Raw genomic sequence first — 23,741 nt, 5'->3', positions numbered from 1 at the left:
GTTCCTTAAGTTTGGGTCAGTCACAGTGGTCAGGTATTCTACCACTGTGTACTCTCTCTGTTTAGGGCTAAATAGCATTCTTGTTTGCTCTGTGTCAAGTATCTTTTTTTTGTTTTCTCAATTGTTTGGGTCTAATTGTTGCTGTCCTGGGGCTCTGTGGGGTCTGTTTGTGTTTGTGAACAGAGGACCAGCTTGCTTAGGGAACTCTTCTTCAGGTTAATCTCTTCAGGTACATCTCCAATTGACTCAAATGATGTCAATTAGCCTATCAGAAGCTTCTAAAGCCATGACATAATTTTCCGGAATTTTCCAAGCTGTTTAAAGGCACAGTCAACTTATATGTGAACTTTTGACCCACTGGAATTGTGATGTTGGAAAAATGACTTGTGTCATGCACAAAGTAGATGTTCTAACCGACTTGCCAAAACTATAGTTTGTTAACAAGAAATGTGTGGAGTGGTTGAAAAACGATTTTTATTGACTCCAACCTAAGTGTATGTAAACTTCCGATTTCAACTGTGTGTGTGTTGAAGAGGGTGGGGCTTAAGCTGCATCCCTGTCTCACCCCATGGCTCTGTGGATAGAAATGTGTTTTTTTGCCAATTTTAATCCACGCTTGTTGTTTGTGTACATGGATTTCATAATGTATTCCCCCCCCAATACCACTTTCCATCAATTTGTCAATTATGTCAAATTGAGTCAAAAGTTGTTTTTTTATTTTAACAAAGCGTGAGAACACTTTGCTTTTGTTTTGGTTTGTCAATTAGGGTGTGCTGGATGAATCCTTGGTCTGTCCTATGGTAATTTGTTAAAATGCCAATTTGACATTTGCTCAGCACATTGTTTTCACTGAGGAAATGTAAAAGTCTGCTGTTAATGATAATGCAGAGGATTTTCCTAAGGTTGCTGTTGACGCATATCCCATGGTAGTTACTGGGGTCAAATTTGTCTCCACTTTTGTGGATTGGGGGGGATCAGTTCTTGCTTCCAAATATTAGGGAAGATGCCAGAGCTAAGGATGTTAGAGTTCAAGTATACCCAATTGGAATTTGTGGTCTTTATGTTTTATCATTTCATTGAGGATACCATCAACACCACAGGGCTTTTTTGGGGTGGAGGGTTTATTTTGTCCTGTAGTTCATTCAATGTAATTGGAGAATCCAGTGGGTTCTGGTACTTTTAATAGTTGATTCTAAGATTTGTATTTGATCATGTATATGTTTTTGCTGGTTCTTTGTTATAAGGCCAAAAAGATTGGAGAAGTGGTTTACCCATACATCATTTTCCCAGATGAGGCTATACTATGGATTCTTCTTCTTCTTCTTCGAGAGAGAGTCTCCCTCTCTGTTTTATATATCCGTATCTCTCTCTGTATCTCTTCAGGGCGCTGGATATCCTGAGTGATGACGTGCTGGTGGAGCTCTCTGCCTCCTACAGGAGGATGGTGAGTCATTTCCCCTTTGTGCCGTGACCGTACCTGCATCAACTGTATAGTGAGATACCTGGCATATGTTCATTAGGGGAACTCAACAGAAAACGGAAATAGGGTTTGTTATTGGACGGTTTCTCAGATAGTCCCTCCCTGTTTCACTCGTTTTCTTCCATTCGATTCCTACTCAAATTTACTGTGGTTTCCTGAACTGAAAACAACTGTTGGTTTAGACTAGCTTACCTGTTACCATCCTTTATTATTTGTTTTTACCATCCTGTTCCTGTCAGATTCCGGCCATGCAGAAGCGACTGATCACGCCTTACCCAGACGCCCCGGACCTCACTGTGTACGAGGACATGGACTCTTCATTCAGCTCTAAAGCTGACGCTGAACTAGACTACTCCTGCAGGTACTATACCATCTATCAAACTACTGTACAACACTGTGGCTGCATCTCATTCCAGAAGTTGCTCCGTCGTTCACTCCCTGTCATGAATGAGATGGGACTGAAAGTAGGTTCCAATGTTTTGCATTGAAATGCATCCAACCAGTAACCTCCCTAACATTTGAACCGTGGCCGAATTTGTTTCTCTTCCTCATCCTCCTCTCAGGGAGACTCTATTGAAGAAGGCTAAGTTGAAGGCCAAGAGAAAACCTAGGCGACTCTCTGACAGCTCAGGGGGTTACACCCTTTCTGACATCATCCAGAGCCCACCTGCTGCAGGTAGAACACACACACACACTCTTTATCACGGCACGCAATAATGATTTCCTTTAGTTGGAGTTGGGCTGATATGGATAATGATACACTATGTCTCTTCTCAGTCCTCTCTCCCAGCCTGGTCAAGTCAGGAAAGACCAACTCCATGGAGTCTCTGCAGGAGCTGATGACATCTGACTCTGAGGGCAGCTACAAGGGTGTGGGCAGCCCCCGAAATCTCCAGAGTCCCGTGTTCCACGACAGGCCCGAGGAGGGGAGGGCTGAAGGAGGTCCCAGGTTGAAGACTTCCCCCAGCACCCCTACCACCGTGCGGAACGGCCTCCCCGCCGAACCCCCAGAGAGTTCTGTTCCAGAGTACATCCCCAAGGTCACAGCCAGGTGAGCCAGGTCACTGTGGACCAGGTCAGGGTTCAGGGGTGGAACTGTATGTGACCTTGTGTCGTTTCTCTCTCTCTCCAGTCCTGCTCTGTCACTTCCTGTCTTGGACCTCAGGGCCATCATGGATATGGAAGCCAGCTCAAAGACACAGAGTCTCCGAGCCTCTCCCAAAAGTCCTGTCAGTGTTGGCAGCAGTAGCAAGCAGTCCCCTCTCCCAGCCAAGCTCTCCCAGAAGCAGAGGAAGATGATCGCCATGGCAACCAAGGAGGGCAGTGCTGAGTGTGCCCTATCCAAATCGCCACCAGTCATTACTCCCTCAAAGAATGCGAAAGCATGGTAAGCCCCCCTCCATAAGGGATGCTCCTGATATCAGGGCCAGCACAGAAGGTGGTGGGTTGGTGAGACGATCCCTATGTCATAGAATAGGTCCTCTCCCGGTCTCTCATTTGTGTTGAATGTTGTTTCATGTACAAATACAGAATCTGCCTATTCCGTCAGCTGTTAGTGAAAGTAGTACTTTTTAATGCTCTGAAGTAGCACTTTTGATTCATCAAATGTTGTTGAATGTGGTTCCACCTCCCTCCTCTCCTCAGGGCCACTCCGGTCCAGACACCCCCTTCGACTCGAGCATTCCGGGACCTCCTGGTGGAGGAGGAGAGCTGTGTCAGGAACGGGAGGCCAGGGTCCCTGGGAAGGCCAGTTGCTCAGGGGCCTCTGATCTCGGCTGTCAGGAGTGTCAGCTTCAAATGTACTGCTAAGCCCCCCAGTGAGTCAGTGAGACCCGCCGGGTAAGACTATGTGCACACAAAGACACACACACACACAGTTGGTCATATTTAATGTTACTTGTCACCAACACACATACAGAGGTGTACATTTATTTAGAGGAGTACAGTAGCATGTATGGCCAAAGGATAAATGCCCTTATGGCCGATGAATCAATTAACTATCACTCTACCCTAAAGTACCAGTGTTGTCCACTAGATGTCTCTAGTGTGTCGCCATGCTCACGCAGATTCCTGTTTCTATCAAAGACAGGAATCTGACACACACTAACAGCTCTACTAGCATCAATGTCATTTGGTTACCCTGGTGACGCACACATCCGTTGTAGTAAGAAGATAGTAAAGCTTTTATCTATGTTTATTGTTCCATAATTAGGCCTATGTTATAGCTGACGGTTAACCATACAGGAATTTGTTCAATCTGTGTGTGAGGTATCTCTTTAGAATAAACATAGTCACTAAGAAAGTGGCAAGTGACTGGCAGAGAGTTTCTCTATGGTGAGTCCCAGTTATTCCAAAGGGAAGCAGAACGAAAGAAAGAATAATGATTTGGAGGACCGTTTTTATACAGAGAATTAAGTTGATTATGCTAAGCTTTACGGTGATTTCCCAGACACAGATTAAGCCAGGTCCTGGTTTAAAAAATGTATTTCAGTGGAGGTTCTCTATTGACCTTGATTTTTAGTCCAGGACTAGGCTAGTCCAGGAAACCAGCCCCGAGAGTCTGTGGTTTGCTTGAGCAGGTGCTTCGGAATTTTTTATTTTTTTATTTTATTTAACCTTTATTTAACCAGGTAGGCAAATTGAGAACACGTTCTCATTTACAATTGCGACCTGGCCAAGATAAAGCAAAGCAGTTCGACACATACAACAACACATAGTTACACATGGAGTAAAAACAAACATATAGTCAATAATACAGTGAAAAAAAATAAGTCTATATACAATGTGAGCAAGTGAGGTGAGATAAGGGAGGTGAAGGCAAACAGATATATGTATAAATAAATAAAATATAAAAAGGCCATGGAGGCGAAGTGAGTACAACACAGCAAGTAAAATAAAAACTAAAAAACACTGGAATGGTTGGTTTGCATTGGAAGAAAGTGCAAAGTAGAGACAGAAATAATGGGGTGCAAAGGAGCAAAATAAATAAATAAATAAATACAGTAGGTAAAGAGGTAGTTGTTTGGGCTAAATTGTAGATGGGTTATGTACAGGTGCAGTAATCTATGAGCTGCTCTGACAGCTGGTGCTTAAAGCTAGTGAGGGAGATAGGTGTTTCCAGTTTCAGAGATTTTTGTAGTTCGTTCCAGTCATTGGCAGCAGAGAACTGGAAGGAGAGGCGTCCAAAGGAAGAATTGGTTTTGGGGGTGACTAGAGAGATATACCTGCTGGAGCGCGTGCTACAGGTAGGTGCTGCTATGGTGACCAGCGAGCTGAGATAAGGGGGGACTTTACCTAGCAGGGTCTTGTAGATGACCTGGAACCAGTGGGTTTGGCGACGAGTATGAAGCGAGGGCCAGCCAACGAGAGTGTACAGGTCGCAGTGGTGGGTAGTATATGGGGCTTTGGTGACAAAACGGATGGCACTGTGATAGACTGCATCCAATTTATTGAGTAGGGTTTTGGAGGCTATTTTGTAAATGACATCACCGAAGTCGAGGATTGGTAGGATGGTCAGTTTTACAAGGGTATGTTTGGCAGCATGAGTAAAGGATGCTTTGTTGCGGAATAGGAAGCCAATTCTAGATTTGACTTTGGATTGGAGATGTTTGATGTGGGTCTGGAAGGAGAGTTTACAGTCTAACCAGACACCTAGGTATTTGTAGTTGTCCACATATTCTAAGTCAGAGCCGTCCAAAGTAGTGATGTTGGACAGGCGGGCAGGAGCAGGCAGCGATCGGTTGAAGAGCATGCATTTGGTTTTACTTGTATTTAAGAGCAGTTGGAGGCCACGGAAGGAGAGTTGTATGGCATTGAAGCTCGCCTGGAGGGTTGTTAACACAGTGTCAAAAGAAGGGCCAGAAGTATACAGAATAGTGTCGTCTGCGTAGAGGTGGATCAGAGAATCACCAGCAGCAAGAGCGACATCATTGATGTAAACAGAGAAGAGAGTCGGTCCAAGAATTGAACCCTGTGGCACCCCCATAGAGACTGCCAGAGGCCCGGACAACAGACCCTCCGATTTGACACACTGAACTCTATCAGAGAAGTAGTTGGTGAACCAGGCGAGGCAATCATTAGAGAAACCAAGGCTGTCGAGTCTGCCAATGAGGATGTGGTGATTGACAGAGTCAAAAGCCTTGGCCAGGTCAATGAATACGGCTGCACAGTATTGTTTCCTATCGATGGCGGTTACGATATCGTTTATGACCTTGAGCGTGGCTGAGGTGCACCCATGACCAGCTCTGAAACCAGATTGCATAGCGGAGAAGGTGTGGTGTGATTCGAAATGGTCGGTAATCTGTTTGTTGACTTGGCTTTCGAAGACCTTAGAAAGGCAGGGTAGGATAGATATAGGTCTGTAGCAGTTAGGGTCAAGGGTGTCCCCCCCTTTGAAGAGGGGGATAACCGCAGCTGCTTTCCAATCTTTGGGGATCTCAGACGACACGAAAGAGAGGTTGAAGAGGCTAGTAATAGGGGTGGCAACAATTTCAGCAGATAGTTTTAGAAAGAAAGGGTCCAGATTATCTAGCCCGGCTGATTTGTAAGGGTCCAGATTTTGCAGCTCATTAAGAACATCAGCTGACTGTATTTGGGAGAAAGAGAAATGGGGAAGGCTTGGGCGAGTAGCAGAGGGGAGGGCAGTGCTGTTGTCCGGGGTAGGGGTAGCCACGTGGAAAGCATGGCCAGCCGTAGAAAAATGCTTATTGAAATTCTCAATTATAGTGGATTTGTCGGTGGTGACAGTGTTTCCTATCTTCAGAGCGGTTGGAAGCTGGGAGGAGGTGTTCTTATTCTCCATGGACTTTACGGTGTCCCAGAACTTTTTTGAATTTGTGTTGCAGGAAGCAAATTTCTGCTTGAAAAAGCTAGCCTTGGCTGTTCTAACTGCCTGTGTATATTGGTTTCTGGCTTCCCTGAAAAGTTGCATATCACGGGGGCTGTTCGATGCTAATGCAGAACGCCATAGGATGTTTTTCTGTTGGTTAAGGGCAGTCAGGTCAGGAGAGAACCAAGGGCTATATCTGTTCCTGGTTCTAAATTTCTTGAATGGGGCATGCTTATTCAAGATGGTGAGGAAGGCATTTTTAAAAAATGACCAGGCATCCTCTACTGACGGGATGAGATCAATATCCTTCCAGGATATCCCGGCCAGGTCGATTAGGAAGGCCTGCTCGCTGAAGTGTTTCAGGGAGCGTTTGACAGTGATGAGTGGAGGTCGTTTGACCGCTGACCCATTACGGATGCAGGCAATGAGGCAGTGATCGCTGAGATCTTGGTTGAAAACAGCAGAGGTGTATTTGGAGGGCAAGTTTGTTAGGATGATATCTATGAGGGTACCCGTGTTTACGGAATTGGGGTGGTACCTGGTAGGTTCATTGATAATTTGTGTGAGATTGAGGGCATCAAGCTTAGATTGTAGGGTGGCTGGGGTGTTGAGCATGTTCAAATTTAGGTCGCCTAGCAGCACGAGCTCTGAAGATAGATGGGGGGCAATCAGTTCACATATAGTGTCCAGAGCACAGCTGGGGGCAGAGGGTGGTCTATAGCAGGCGGCAACGGTGAGAGACTTGTTTTTAGAGAGGTGGATTTTTAAAAGTAGAAGTTCAAATTGTTTGGGAACAGACCTGGATAGTATAACAGAACTCTGCAGGCAGTCTTTGCAGTAGATTGCAACACCGCCCCCTTTGGCCGTTCTATCTTGTCTGAAAATATTGTAATTGGGGATAAAAATGTCTGAATTTTTGGTGGTCTTTCTAAGCCAGGATTCAGACACGGCTAAAACATCCGGGTTGGTAGAGTGTGCTAAAGCAGTGAACAAAACAAACTTAGGGAGGAGGCTTCTAATGTTAACATGCATGAAGCCAAGGCTATTACGGTTACAGAAGTCATCAAAAGAGAGCGCCTGGGGAATAGGAGTGGAGCCAGGTACTGCAGGGCCTGGATTCACCTCTACATCACCAGAGGAACAGAGGAGAAGTAGGATAATGGTACGGCTAAAAGCTATGAGAATTGGTCGCCTAGAGCTACTAGAGCAGAGAGTAAAAGGAAGTTTCTGGGGGCGATAAAATAGTTTAAAGGAATAATGTACAGACAAAGGTATGGTAGGATGTGAATACAGTGGAGGTAAACCTAGGTATTGAGTGATGATGATGAGAGAGATCTTGTCTCTAGAAACATCATTGAAACCAGGTGATGTCATCGCATATGTGGGTGGTGGAACTGAGAGGTTGGATATGGTATAGAGAGCAGGGCTAGAATCTCTACAGTGAAATAAGCCAATAAACACTAACCAGAACAGCAATGGACAAGGCATATTTACATTAAGGAGAGGCATGCTTAATCGAGTGATCAGTAAGGGTCCAGTGAGTAGAGGTTGGTTGGGGTCGTGGCGATCCAGACAGCTGGCCGGGTATATGGCTATCGGTAGCAGCATAGGATGGAGGTCTGTTTGTAGATACCTCGTGCGTTTCCGTCGGTAGGTTCCGTGTAGTGGGGTTTTGTTCAGATAGCAGCCGATAGGACAGCTAACGATTAGCGGGCCTCAGGTGAGCGTTCAGGTAACGTCGGGACGGATTTGCCGGTTGGATAAATCCCTCGGGCAGATAACGTCGGCAGTCAGTCGTGAAGGCCCGGTGGGGTTCCGTATCTGCAGTAGCAACAAAAGAAACGGGTCCGGATGGTGATGGAACTCCTCAGCTGGCTAGCTCCAGCATGATTTGAGTTTGCTCCGGGGTCGACGTAAGCCAATAGTCACACGGTATGCAGCTAGCTAGCTGCGAAATCAAGGTGCAAGTGTCCAGAGCCTGCGGTTGGAATCCGGGGAAACTGAGAGAAAAAAAGTCCCGGAATGCTCCGGTCCGAGTCGCGTTGCACAAAAGTGCCGGTAGATTATCGAGCTAAAGGAATAGCTGATGACCGCAAAACGTGGGCAGCTGAAACACCAACGCTAGCTAGCAAACCGGCTAATTTCGGGGCAGCTACAGATTAGCTTCTGGCTAGCTATCGGAGTAGCTTCTGGTTAGCTTTCAGGCTAGCTTCTGAATTAGCCCCTGGCTATCTTCCACGATGGATTTTCAGATTGAGGTAAATAATACTTATAGTAATTGGTGAAGCGGGTTGCAGGAAAGCTTTTGCAGGAAAGCTTTTGTAGTTGAGTTCTTGGATAATAAAATAAATAAAAGATATGTGAAGAAAAGGTGTAAATATATATATATACAGGACACGACAAGACAATACGGAAAAGACGTCTGAACTGCTAAGCCACCTTGGTGTGTAATGATGTTAATTGTTAAAATATCATTGGAAGGTAAGAAGCTCCTGCACACTGGGCGTGCATTGTATCGCCTTTATTGATGTCTAAAAGCTCTGATGAGATTTGAAACGACAATAAGCATAGCCTTCTCTACACACACACACACACTCTCGTGAAACTCCTGCCAACATAGGTGCAAAGTGATCTATGCAGATGCACAGATGGCACAAAATTTTTTTTGAACTCATTGTTTTAGCGAGAGGGAAAAATCGCCCGAACTCCCTTCGCTCTGCCCGGAATTTTGTGCTAGCAGTCGCATCGCAACAATAGATAGCAACTGTGGTTGAGTATGACACCTCAGACAAGCTCATGAACACATTTTTTTATTTTATTTTTTATTTTACCGTTATTTTACCAGGTAAGTTGACTGAGAAAACGTTCTCATTTGCAGCAACGACCTGGGGAATAGTTACAGGGGAGAGGAGGGGGATGAATAAGCCAATTGTAAACTGGGGATTATTAGGTGACCATGATGGTTTGAGGGCCAGATTGGGAATTTAGCCAGGACACCGGGGTTAACACCCCTACTCTTACGATAAGTGCCATGGGATCTTTAATGACCTCAGAGAGTCAGGACACCCGTTTAACGTCCCATCCGAAAGACGGCACCCTATACAGGGCAGTGTCCCCAATCACTGCCCTGGGGCATAGGGATATTTTTTTAGACCAGAGGAAAGAGTGCCTCCTACTGGCCCTCCAACATGAAAGCCAGTGGGGAAAAACTGAGATTTTTTTTATTTTTATGTTTTGAATGGCTAAATAGTTTATCAGTGCACCAGGGGTACTTGCCACTGTGTTTCCTGAAATGCAGAGGGTCTTGGAGTATTTTGCTAATACGAAATTATACTTTGTTAGCTCAACTGTTTAGCTACTGGCTCTGTGTCATTGAGCACCAAACTTTGCAAACGCTGCCTAGCTTGCTATCTACTTAATAAAACGTTCTCAAAGGTAGCTTGCTAATAAGTTGGCTATATTAGGAATATAATTGATCTGCTGTCGACATCAGAAAAATATTTGAGAGCACTTATTAGTAGGGATGCACGATATATCGGTGAACATATCTAAAGAGGCCAACATCGGTATCGGCTGATGTCTAGTTTAACGCCCCAATGTGCAAAACTGATGTCAAAGCTGACGTGCATACCTACATGACGTCATGACGCCACGTACATTTTTGCGCTATACGTGCAACACAGCATTCCTAAAATAGCCCACAGTGCGTGCTGTGTGGATTGAGCAATCAACAAGTCGAGCAGTCATTTGAGTAACAAAATTTCAGTGAGACAACTCAAAAGGTGAAATCCATTAAAGCCAAGATCATGAAATTCATTGCCGTTGACAATCAACCGTTCTGTCGTGGGTGATGTTGGCTTTCGCCGACTGGTCGAGCACCGGTACACACTACCAAGTGCGCTATTTTTCAGATGTTGCCCTACCGGAGTTACACAGTAATAGCGTCACAACATAATACTATGGAGTGTCAAAAAAGATACAGTAGCACTGTCAAAGATGTACAAAAAAGTCTGCATGAAAAAAAAAAAAACGTCTTCAGTTCATGAAAATAAATAGCTAGTCAGCAACTTAGCTTTGGGCAACAGGGTTAATGTTATAAGCAGCCAGCTAGCTTCATCTGGCTAGTTAGGCTTGACCGCACTGGGTTATGTGTTATGAAGCTAGCCACAATAAGGATTAGGCACAATAGGGGAATTTGCGGTTTGCCTTCAAAATAGAAGTATATAATTGACAGTAATCCAAATGAATACAAATGGTAATCGCAAAGTCCACTATTGTGGCTAATCCTTATTGAGATGGATCCGACACCATTAATCAAATAAGAACTGTCTTATAAATTAGGGTAATTTTAGATGACACCTAGCTATACAGCTAGCTAACTATAGCAACTGAAACAGATTGTCATTTTGCTATGTTTTTGTTGAAGAACATTGTTTGCATCCATGAGCTAGATAGCTTTTTTTTATAACCAGCACTGTAGGTGAGTGAGACAACTTTACCAGCATTATAGCATACGTATCGATGAATTGTTGTGAAATAAGAGGGATAGTGTAATCAATGTGTAACTACTTAAAAAATATATTAATCCGTGATATTATTGTGACGTGCAGTCATATTCAGGTCCTGATTGGTCAACAAGCTTATTTGACATGTCAAATAGTGTTAAATAGTATATTTTTTGACACGCAAAGACCCAAACGGCGTTCCATAGAGATACTGGTTGAGAATGAAACGACTGAACAAATAAACAGCACAGCAAGTAAGTGAAAGAAATAGGTTTGGATTATGTTACTGGTAATGGGGACACACATAAATGCCAACAAAATAACTTATTGATCAGTGTGATGTGCGTAACCGTTATTTAACTAGGCATGTCACTTAAGAACAAATTCTTATTTACAATGACGACCTACCCTGGCCAAACCTGGGCCAATTGTGCGCCGCCCTATGAGACTCCCATTCACGGCCGTATATGATACAGTCTGGATTCGAACCAGGGACTGTAGTGACGCCTCTTGCACTAAGATGCAGTGCCTTAGACTGCTGCCTCCGTGTGTGTTACCTATTTAACTGTACTAGAATGCTTAAAAGGCCGCTAAAATGTTAATTATTGGTATCAGTTTTTTTGGTAAGGAAAGTATTGGACAAAAATGTCATATCCGTGCATCACTACTTATTATCCCCCAAAGTGGTGAATACCTTTTGACTGCATGCACAGTACATTCAGAGCCATTCAGTGGCTAGCAACACTACAAACATAATTTTATCCGTTTCCCGTACGGCTGGGCGACATGGCCAGAATATCATATTACGGTATTTTAAAATAATTGCGATGGTATGACTGTATTTGACTTTTATTTTTTAAATATTTTTTATAATTGAAGTTCTACATTTGCTATATGACTGCTAGACCGTCAAATCTAAGTGATTTCAATGGGTCTTTCTCCTTTCTGATTTTGTTTTATACTGTTCAATTCAACCAAAAATAATTTGACATTAATCTGTTTCTACATTTCCTGCACTCATTTTAGATAATTTTCACACTTGTGGACATTATTTTTAACCAAATGTTGCAAATGCAATTTGACTTGTGATTTGGCGCAAAACACTTAGGTGTACTGTTGGCATCATTGAAATATATAATTATTATTCTAGTTCTATAGTTAGAATATAGTGGTGGGCACTTTGAATACAGTGTTTGACATGACGACAATTCAAAAATGCCAAGGAGGTGTTATTGTGACAGGGTAGGAACCAAAATTGTTGTTAAGGGTTGCCAAGGGGACTCAATAATCTTTGGCTACATTGAATGTTTTCTCTTAGTAGTTAACATATTCATGCTTTGCGTATTCCTCTTTTAATTTAGAAGATACTGTTACATAAACATGTTGATTTAGGTCTATACCGTCACTGGTATGTGTGTATAAAAACTCAGCAAAAAAAGAAACATCCCTTTTCAGGACCCTGTCTTTCAAAGATAATTCGTAAAAATCCAAATAACTTCACACATCTTCATTGTAAATGGTTTGAGAACAGTTTTTCATGCTTGTTCAATGACCCATAAACAATTAATGAACATGCACCTGTGGAACGGTCATTAAGACACTAACAGCTTACAGACGGTAGGCAATTAAGGTCACAGTTATGACTATGACACTAAAGAGGCCTTTCTACAGACTTTTCATCAAAAGAAAGATGACCAGGGTCCCTGCTCATATGTGTGAACGTGCCCTTAGGCATGCTGCAAGGAGGCATGAGGACTGCAGATGTGGCCAGGGCAATACATTGCAATATCTCTACTGTGAGACACCTAAGACAGCGCTACAGGGAGACAGGATAGACAGCTGATCGTCCTCGCAGTGGCAGACCACGTGTAACAACACCTGCACAGGATCGGTACATCCGAACATCACACTTGCGGGACAGGTACAGGATGGCAACAACAACTGCCCGAGTTACACCAGGAATGCACAATCCCTCCATCAGTGCTCAGACTGTCTGCAATAGGCTGAGAGAGGCTGGACTGAGGGCTTGTAGGCCTGTTGTTAAGGCAGGTCCTCACCAGACATCACCGGTGACAACTTCACCTATAGGCACAAACCCACCGTCGCTGGACCAGACAGGACTGACAAAAAGTGATCTTCACTGACGAGTTGCGGTTTTGTCTCACCAGGGATGATGGTTGGATTTGCGTCTATCGTCGAAGGAATGAGCGCTACACCGAGGCCTGTACTCTGGAGCGGGATCGAGTTGGAGGGTCCGTCATGGTCTGGGGCGGTGTGTCACAGCATCATCGGACTGAGCTTATCATTGCAGGCAATTTCAACGATGTGCTCCTCCCTCATGTTGTACCCTTCCTGCAGGCTCATCCTGACCCTCCAGCATGACAATGCCACCAGCCATACTGCTCGTTCTGTGAGGGATTTCCTGCCAGACAGGAATGTCAGTGTTTTGCCATGGCCAGCGAAGAGCCTGGATCTCAGTCCCATTGAGCACGTCTGGGACCTGTTGGATCGGAGGGTGAGGGGCTAGGGCCATTACCCCCAGAAATGCCTGGGAACTTGCAGGTGCCTTGGTGGAAGAGTGGGGTAACATCTCACAGCAAGAACTGAACTTGCAAATCTGGTGCTGTCCATGAGGAGGAGATGCTCTGCAGTACTTAATGCAGCTGGTGGCCACACCAGATACGGACTTTTGATTTTGACCCCCTCCTTTGTTCAGGGACACATTATTCCATTTCTGTTAGTCACATGTCTGTGGAACTTGTTCAGTTTATGTTTCAGTTGTTGAACCTTGTTATGTTCATACAAATATTTACACATGTTAAGTTTGCTGAAAATAAACTCAGTTGACAGTGAGAGGACGTTTCATTTTTTGCTATGTATGTATGTATGTAGCTAATTACGTTTGCTCTGACTACATTTATTAGCTCGCTAGTGATTAGCATTAGCGGCTAACAAGATTTAGACCCAACTTGCAAAGAAAATACAAACTAGCTGTTTGCACAAACTAATAGTGTAGTTCTAGAACACTAGTGGAATTTATATTAAGATTTGAAGTGTGAACCACACCCGTGTCAACATTGTTGCCTGTGCTGCATGCAGACAACACAAGTGTCTCGTGGTTGAGGATTAACACATGAGCTCCTTGAGTGACAGGCGGGGCTAGGTCTGTGTGGGTAGCAGCATGGAGAGCGAGCGGAGACGGATGACTCAAGCAGCGACGTGAACTATAGAAATGTATGTTACACACGGCGTATCACATTTTAAAAACCCAACTTTCAAATACCGTTATAGAATGTAATGTAAAAATCCAAACCGGTCCGTGCATCAATACCGGTATATGGTCAAATACGGTATATCACCCAGCCCTATGTTCCTGTGAAGCAATTGTAATGACAGTCCACCACAACATACCCAAGAGTTTCCTGATTAGTTAGGGCTAGTCTGTGTTTAATTTCATTGTGTATTAAAAGCACATTTTAAGACCATTGTGAGGGGATTTCGCCAGTGGTTGGAAGGGGAATTTGGCTTCCTGGGTTAATGTTGTCCGAGGTTCCAACAGTAACCAAGTGGGACGGGGCTTAGTGAAGGGTCAATGTACTGAAAGGGAAGCCGCTGCCTGAAACAGGATGTGACTCACTGCTCGGGCTGTGGAGCCACCAGGCTGATGGTCACAATGACCTTTTCACTTCCCATTTAACAAGACTGAAACGTCAGTTAGAATGACAGTCTAGTGAGCTACGCCACTGGTTGGAACAGCTCCTATGATCAGCCCCCCCCAATCCTAACCTTAACTATTAATGGGGAAAATGCTAAACTGACCCAAGATCAGCATTTAGGGTCAACTTCACCCTGCACCGTGAACTACACCACCACTCAGACACCAGCTGGATTGGTAGAGCTTTAGATGCCAAAAGAGCTGAGTATTTGCCACAGGAGTTGGCAAGACGGCTCAAACTGAGACCAGGTCAACTGAATACTGTCTGCACCTCATTTGAAACGACAGTAAACGATACGATTTCAGCGTAATAGATTTTGGGGTATTTTGACATGAAAACGTTTGGAAGAGATTGTTCATGTGCTGTGTCCTTTTAACGTTGACATCTAAATGAACACATAATATGGGCGGAGGTGTTTGAGGAATGCTGGTGAAACCATCGTGTGGATGTTTTTACTTCAACTTTGTGTGCGGCACGTTTTGAATTGTGACATCTCTCATCATATCAGGCCAAAGAATTACAGGGAGTGTGTGCGCTTGTGTGACCCAAGGGTGTCAAACTCTGTTTTTGCAGAAGCTCTTGACTTTTGCTTACTTCCTCTTCTATCGGAGTCATTCGGGGCCTCTGTCTTCCAGACATAGATCTTTTATCACTGCCCAGAGCCAAGATGGATTAAAGACCAGACTGGAAACGCTCTCTTCCCGGTCTGTGACGTCCGCTCCCACTCTGTGCAGTCTCTAATGGCACCCTATTCCGTATGTAGTGCACTACATTTGGGCTCCCGAGTGGCGCAGCATCTCAGTGCAAGAGATGTCACTACAGTCCCTGGTTCGAATACAGGCTGTATCACATTCGGCCGTGATTGGGAGTCCCATAGGGTGACCCAGCATTGTCCGGGTTTGGCCGTCATTGTAAATAAGAATTTGTTCTTAACTGACTTGCGTCGTTTTATAAAGGATATATGTAAAAAATATATATTTTATTTATTTATTTATATATATATATATATATATATATATATATATATATATATATATATATATATATATATACACACACACACACACACACACACACACACACACACACACACACACACACACACACACACACACACACACACACACACACACACACAGAGAGTTGAAGTCGGAAGTTTACATGCACCTTAGCCAAATACATTTATTTAAAATTCCCTGTCTTAGGTCAGTTAGGATCACCACTTTATTTTAAGAATGTGAAATGTCAGAATAATAGAGATTTATTTCAGCTTTTATTTCTTTCATCACATTCCCAGTGGCTCAGAAGTTTACATACACTCAATTAGTATTTGGTAGCATTGCCTTTAAATTGTTTAACTTGGGTCAAATGTTTTGGGTGGCCTTCCACAAGCTTCCCACAATAAGTTGGGTGAATTTTGGCCCATTCCTCCTGACAGCTGGTGTAACTGAGTAAGGTTTGTAGGCCTCCTTGCTCACACATGCTTTTTCACACATTTTCAATAGGATGGGGGTCAGGGCTTTGTGACGTCCACTCCAATACCTTCTTTGTTGTCCGTAAGCCATTTTGCCTCAACTTTGGAAGTATGCTTGGGGTCATTGGAAGACCCATTTGCGACCAAGCTTTAACTTCCTGACTGATGTTGCTTCAATATATCCACATAATTTTCCATCCTCATGATGCCATCTATTCTGTGAAGTGCACCAATCCCTCCTGCAGCAAAGCCCCCCACAACATGATGCTGCCACCCCCTGTGCTTCACGTTTGGGATGGTGTTCTTCGGCTTGCAAGGCTCCCCCTTTTTCCTCCAAACATAACGATAAGTCCTCATGTCCAAACAGTTCTATTTTTGTTTCATCAGACCAGAGGAATTTCTCCAAAAAGTACGATCTTTGTCCCCATGTGCAGTTGCAAACCGTAGTCTGGCTTTTTTATGGTAGTTTTGAAGCAGTGGCTTCTTCCTTGCGGAGTGGCCTTTCAGGTTATGTCGATATAGGACTCGTTTTACTGTAGATGTACAGTGGGGCAAAAAAGGATTTAGTCAGCCACCAATTGTGCAAGTTCTCCCACTTAAAAAGATGAGACGCCTGTAATTTTCATCATAGGTACACTTCAACTATGACAGACAAAATGAGAAGAAAAAATCCAGAAAATCACATTGTAGGATTTTTTTATGAATTTATTTGCAAATTATGGTGGAAAATAAGTATTTGGTCAATAACAAAAGTTTATCTCAATACTTTATATACCCTTTGTTGGCAATGACAGAGGTTAAACGTTTTCTGTAAGTCTTCACAAGGTTTTCACACACTGTTGCTGGTATTTTGGCCCATTCCTCCATGCAGATCTCCTCTAGAGCAGTGATGTTTTGGGGCTGTTGCTGGGCAACAGACTTTCAACTCCCTCCAAAGATTTTCTATAGGGTTGAGATCTGGAGATGGGCTAGGCCACTCCAGGACCTTGAAATGCTTCTTACGAAGCCACTCCTTCGTTGCCTGGGCGGTGTGTTTGGGATCATTGTCATGCTGAAAGACTCAGCCACGTTTCATCTTCAATGCCCTTGCTGATGGAAGGAGGTTTTCACTCAAAATCTCACGATACATGGCCCCATTCATTCTTTCCTTTACACGGATCAGTCGTCCTGGTCCCTTTGCAGAAAAACAGCCCCAAAGCATGATGTTTCCACCCACATGCTTCACAGTAGGTATGGTGTTCTTTGGATGCAACTCAGCATTCTTTGTCCTCCAAACACGACGAGTTGAGTTTTTACCAAAAGGTCCTATTTTGGTTTCATCTGACCATATGACATTCTCCCAATCTTCTTCTGGATCATCCAAATGCTCTCTAGCAAACTTCAGACGGGCCTGGACATGTACGGGCTTAAGCAGGGGGACACGTCTGGCACTGCAGGATTTGAGTCCCTGGCGGCGTAGTGTGTTACTGATGGTAGGCTTTGTTACTTTGGTCCCAGCGCTCTGCAGGTCATTCACTAGGTCCCCTCGTGTGGTTCTGGGATTTTTGCTCACCGTTCTTGTGATCATTTTGACCCCACGGGGTGAGATCTTGCGTGGAGCCCCAGATCGAGGGAGATTATCAGTGGTCTTGTATGTCTTCCATTTCCTAATAATTGCTCCCACAGTTGATTTCTTCAAACCAAGCTGCTTACCTATTGCAGATTCAGTCTTCCCAGCCTGGTGCAGGTCTACAATTTTGTTTCTGGTGTCCTTTGACGGCTCTTTGGTCTTGGCCATAGTGGAGTTTGTAGTGTGACTGTTTGAGGTTGTGGACAGGTGTCTTTTATACTGATAACAAGTTCAAACAGGTGCCATTAATACAGGTAACGAGTGGAGGACAGAGGAGCCTCTTAAAGAAGAAGTTACAGGTCTGTGAGAGCCAGAAATCTTGCTTGTTTGTAGGTGACCAAATACTTATTTTCCATAATTTGCAAATAAATTCATTAAAAATCCTACAATGTGATTTTTCTGGATTTTTTTTTTCTTTCTCATTTTGTCTGTCATGGTTGAAGTGTACCTATGATGAAAATGACAGGCCTCTCTCATCTTTTTAAGTGGGAGAACTTGCACAATTGGTGGCTGACTAAATACTTTTTTGCCCCACTGTATATACTTTTGTTCCTGTTTCCTCCAGCATCTTCACAAGGTCCTTTGCTGTTGTTCCAGGATTGATTTGCACTTTTCGCACAAAAGTACGTTCATCTCTAGGAGACAGAACGCGTCTGCTTCCTGAGCGTTATGACGGCTGCGTGGTCCCATGGTCTTTACACTTGCGTACTATTGTTTGTACAGATGAACGTGGCACCTTAAGGCATTTGGAAATTGCTCCCAAGGATGAACCAGACTTGTGGAGGTCTACAATTTCTTTTCTGAGGTCTTGGCTGATTTCTTTTGATTTTCCCATGATGTCAAGCAAAGAGACACTGAGTTTGTAGGCCTTGAAATACATCCACAGGTACACTTCCAATTGACTCAAATTATGTCAATTAGCTTATCAAAAGCGTGTAAAGCCATGACATAATTTTCTGGAATTTTCCAAGCTGTTTAATGGCATAGTCAACTTAGTGTATGTAAACTTCTGACCCACTGGAATTGTGATACATTGAATTATAAGTGAAATAATCTGTCTGTAAACAATTGTTGGAAAAATGTTGCAGAAAGTAGATGTCCTAACCGACTTGCCAAAAACTATAGTTTGTTAACAAGAAATGTGTTTAGTGGTTGAAAAACGAATTTGAATGACTAAATGTATGTAAACTTCCGACTTCAACTGTATGTTTTGGGCTATTGGTCAAAAGTAGTTCACTATGTAGAGAATATGATGGGATTTGAGATGTAACCTAGTAGTGGGCCCTGAATATGAATCAGCCAGTGAGTCTGTGGTGTAGTGTTGGCTTCTGATCATAATCAGCATTGATTAGAGATGGCTCCCATGTCACAAGTGATCACTCAGAACAGAAAGTAGGATCCAGGTTCTAGTCTACTCCTTATGCTTATGGATGAGCACTGAGGGAGGGAGAGTTCAGGGCTGGGGGAAAGTGTAATATACATATTTGTAGTTTTTTTTTAATAAGTAGTGTGTAAGTCAACATTATTTGTCAATGTTTTCTCTATTGCCTTACAGGGACCATCAGCATTACATTAGTGTTTTCTGTCATGCGTACACACACACACACACACACACACACACACACTGTGTCAGTTGTAATTCACCCAACCCTTGTCCTCTTGGGTAGCCTGTGGTCATCCTTGGTTACCACTGTCACATAGGATATATCCATTTCAGATCTCTCTCGGGGTCTCTGTCTCAGATCAGTGTCAGTATTATTACAGGATGTACCTAACACATGTCACCTTGTCCCAACCTTGAAAAAACCCTGAACAACCACAGGGGGGTAAAAAAGGAGCAATTGTTTGAGGGTGGGAGAATGTTCAACCTGTCACAAACTCAAGGTCGTTTTCTTTACTGACCAGCCCCTGGGTGCTGGGAGCGGCGGGCAGCCCCCCTACGGCCTCCATGGTAACCTTTGCTTCTATCGTGGAGGAGGAGCAACAGCAGGAGGCTGCACTGATCCGCAGCCGAGAGAAACTTCTGGCACTCATTCAGGTAACGCTTATGTGTGTGTGTGTGCAGAAATTTGTAGCCGACGTTTACTATGCACACTGCTTTTCTTTTCACTGTGAGCTTTTCTGTTCGAACTCAAGTACTCAACAAAATGATTCAGTACCTTGATAAATGTCTCTAAGAGGAAATCTGAAGGACTTAGTGTAGATCAGCTGTTGATATTCAATCCCCCCCCCCCCTTCCTCCTTCCATCACCTCTGTCTAACTCATGTCTGTAGGACAGCTGCCTTGACTTGGCTGTGGCTTTAACACACTCCAACTGTGTTTGTGTGTCTCCCGTCCCTCTCCTCTTTGCAGATTGAGGAGGCAGCGATCCAAGAGCTTTTGTGTCACTACGGCACCCGCAACAACCCCGACGAGATGATTGTGGTGGAGAGGTCTGTCCAGGGGCCCATCGCCATCCCCTTCTGGAACAAACACTGAGACGTCGCACCCACGTGCGTTGTGAGACGTCACATACTCATATCCTTATCCACCTGATGACCATATGTATCTCCTGTCAGTCAGTGTTAAGATATACCTCAGGCCTAGTTGTGCCAGTGTGCTGGGTCTGACGCAGGGCTTTTATGCCGAATTCCAGTGTTCCTTAGTTTTTGTCACGGCTCTTTTTTGTGTTGACCTTTTTTTGAGTGTGTCCCTGAGCAAGGAACAGTGGATGAGGAAAATATTTTTTGCGCCTTCCCATCAAAACATGAGTAAAGACATTCTTCCAAAAAGTTTAGTTGCCAAAGACAAAGTATGTAAGGAAATGGAGCAGTCCAAACTACAAATTGAGTCCAGAACTACATTAGCAAAGCAGGATTGGTCGGTTTCAGCACGCACACTTTTTTTTAGGTGAATAAGCTGTGCCAATTAGGGAAAGTACTATAGCACAAGTTCCTCTGAGAAGAACTAAGCCGAACTCCAGGGCCTGGAGTTCAGAGGCCAGCCTGATCTGGTTTCTACCTAGTTCTACTTTATGAGTTGGGAAATGTGTTGTGTTCTGGATATATTGTGTGATGCAGGGTAGTTGAATCATGAACAGAGGTGGTAGTGAGTGACGGTGTCACGCAGCCTGCCATTTTCTAGTGTGAGCTAATTGTGTATGAGTTCGCTTGTTTCGCTTTTATCAGAGTTATAGGGCAAGCTGTCGGGTTTGTGCCTTGCTTCCACCCTGACGATCCTCTGTGTACACACACACACACACACACACACACACACACACACACACACACACACACACACACACACTAATCATTTCACTACTTTCTGGCTGGCTGTATTTGAGTTGTTTTACTTTATTTTGTGTTCTGGAGCTGATGTGTTGGCTTGGTACCGCAGACCCAGACCATGTAAACCCAGTCTTATTCCATGCAGCACCCTTCGTTTGAGACTTTGGATGTGATGAAAATGGCATGCAATAAAACACACCTGTGCAATGACCATGTTTCCTGGTTCTATCAGTCTTATTGTGGAATTGGTTTTATAATTATCTGTGCAATATTACAATAGGCCTGTCTTGTATTATGCCAAACAGAAGAGTGTGAATGTCCAGGGCTCATGATAGTCTGTCTAGTGTTGGCAATCGCCCTCAAACTCCCTGACAGATTCAGTGAGAGCTACATTCATCTCATTGGAAACAGTGCCTCTCCACTCTAACATCTGTGCTCTGCATAAATAAACAACAATTAAACACCTACTTGTGATGACCCTGCCATGAAAAGAGAGGAAGGGTGGTGATTTAATGGGTCCTAAATAGTTCTAAGTCGATACAGTATGACATCAGGAGTCCGCCAGAGACTGAGACCTGAGTTCCTTGTGATTATTCCATGAAGCTCAATTAGTCAGAACGGAGATGATGAGGTACACAGAAAGGCTCTCAGAAAAATACTTGGCGTCATGTCAGAATGGTCCAGCTAGGTCACTGGCAGAAAATGTTTACCTCAGATGTGCTGTAAGTGTTTACCTCATTAGACGTTTACCTCCTGCTAATGAGCGTGACATACTCCAGAGATGCTCACCACCTCAGAATTGAACTATAAGAATGTGGATATCTCCTGAAATTCTCCTTGTTCATAGAATGTAACAGCTGAATTTCCATCTAATGGGGAAACATTTTCTATTTTTTATTTTTTTATATAACTTTTAAAAATGAATCATTTTACTTGAGTTCCAACTTTGATCATGTACAGTAGTGTCATCCCTGAGCGTTTCATATCTGTGAAGCTTGAGTAAAATGCCTCTCAAAGCACTAAGCTAATCTCTCTCTTGCTCTCTCCCACCGCTGGCCAGAGCCAAGATGGTGACATCTGCCCCCACTGTTTTCAGTCTTTTTAAGGATGTGTCCCAGATGGCACCCTATTCTCTAAGTAGTGCACTACTTTTGACCAGGGCTCTGGACAAAAAGTAGTTTACTATTTAGGGAACAGGATGGGATTTGGGACGTAGCCTAGTAGTGGGCCCTGAATTTTAATCAGCCAGTGAGTCTGACGGGGTGTAGTTAAAAAAAAAAAAAAAAACGGCCTGTAATTGAACCAGGGTCTGTAGTGATTCTTCTAGCACTGAGATGCAGTGCCTTAGACCACTGCCATTGATAACTTGTGACGTGGACGTCTTCTCTTATCACTCAGAACAGGGAGTAGGTTCCAGGTACCAGTCTACTCATGCTTATGGATGAGCATGAGAGGGGAGGAGAGAGAGTGTTTTCTCTATTGCTGTACAGGGACCATCAGCGTTTCATCTTGAACTTCGAGCCTCTCTTCCCCCAATCTCCCTAATTTCTTTCACAGACAACAGAGACACACACTGCGTGTCAGTTGTAATTCACCCACCTTGTCCTCTTGGGTAGCCTTTGGTCATCCTTGGTTACTACTGTCACACAGCCTATATCCAGCTCAGACCTCCCTCTCTCTTGGTCTCTCTCACGGTCCTCTGTACCTTACAGTTTAGCCTTACCCAGAACAGCCACTGACTAAACCAAATCCATCTAGTAATTTCCTTACAACCAGAGGGTAGGTAGTCAACAGTAGGTGGTTTGAGTAAAATAAATCGGTTTCCCCTTTTTGGGAGTCACTTCATTTTAGGTGGTTATAGGATTGAACTGCTCTTTTCTGGATTTTGATAGTGGGTGTTGTCCTAATTCTACTTTGCATGCATTATTATAATAATTTTTTGCAGAATTGTGCATGCACTCTCAATTTGGTGTTTGTCCTATTTTAAGAATTCTCGGTTCGTGAGTGGACCCCAGACCTCATAACCATAAAGGGCAATGGGTTCTATAACTGATTAAAGTATATTTAGCCGGATCCTTATTGGGATGTTGAATTGTATGTTCATTTTGATGGCATAGAAGGCCCTTCTTGCTTTGTTGAAGTTACTTGTGATTCTGATGTTTGGGTCGAGGTAGGTAGTTCTTTGTGTGCTCTAAGGCAACAGTGTCTAGATGGAATTTGTAGTTCTGGCAACTGGACCTTTTTTGGAACAACATTATTTTTGTCTTACTGAGATTCACTGTCAAGGCCCAGGTTTAGCAGTCTGTGCAGAAGATCTAGGTGCTGCTGTAGGTCCTCCTTGGTTGGGGACAGAAGCACCAGATCATCTGCAAACAGTAGACATTTTGACTTCAGATTTTAGTAAGGTGAGGCCAGGTGGTGCAGACTGTTCTAGTGCCCTCGCCAATTCGTTGCTATATATGTTGAAGAGGGTGGGGCTCAAGCTGCATCCCTGTTCCACCCCACAGCCCTGGGGAAAGAAATCTGTGTGTTTGCCAATTTTAACTGAACGTCTTGTTTGTGTGCAATGTTTTTATAATATGGTTTTCCCTCAACACCGCTTTCCCTCAATTTATATAGCAGACCGTCATGCCAAATTGAGTTAAAAGCTTTTTTGAAATCAACAAAGCATGAGAAGACTTTGGTTTATTTGTCTCAATTAGGGTGTGTGGTGTGAATATGAGGCCTGTCGTACTGTAATTTGTTAAAAAGCCAATTTGAGTCTGCTGTTAATTTTTCCCAAGGTTGCTGTTGATGCATATCACACGATAGTTATTGCGGGAGAATTTGTCTCCATTTGTGGATTGTGGTATCAGTCCTTGC

The 23,741-nt window shown here is 43.7% G+C and overlaps 1 protein-coding gene across 1 annotated transcript in view; it reads left to right on the top strand.

Annotated features, from left to right (window-relative positions):
• The window catches only part of LOC129837273 (inhibitor of Bruton tyrosine kinase-like), a 49,220-nt gene extending 28,131 nt beyond the window's left edge, over positions 1–21,089 (top strand). Inside the window, exons 19-26 of the mRNA XM_055903298.1 lie at positions 1,384–1,444; positions 1,720–1,841; positions 2,044–2,156; positions 2,258–2,531; positions 2,613–2,867; positions 3,125–3,319; positions 19,518–19,650; positions 19,966–21,089. Of these exons, the coding sequence (XP_055759273.1) occupies positions 1,384–1,444; positions 1,720–1,841; positions 2,044–2,156; positions 2,258–2,531; positions 2,613–2,867; positions 3,125–3,319; positions 19,518–19,650; positions 19,966–20,091 (1,279 nt within the window). The 3' untranslated portion in view covers positions 20,092–21,089. The remainder of the gene's footprint in view (positions 1–1,383; positions 1,445–1,719; positions 1,842–2,043; positions 2,157–2,257; positions 2,532–2,612; positions 2,868–3,124; positions 3,320–19,517; positions 19,651–19,965) is intronic.
• The last annotated feature ends 2,652 nt before the right edge of the window (positions 21,090–23,741 follow it).

Source organism: Salvelinus fontinalis, chromosome 38 (genome assembly GCF_029448725.1).
Source record: "Salvelinus fontinalis isolate EN_2023a chromosome 38, ASM2944872v1, whole genome shotgun sequence".
Lineage (NCBI taxonomy): Eukaryota > Metazoa > Chordata > Actinopteri > Salmoniformes > Salmonidae > Salvelinus > Salvelinus fontinalis.
Note: the sequence above shows the minus strand (reverse complement) of the source record. Positions and strands in the feature narration are given on the sequence as shown.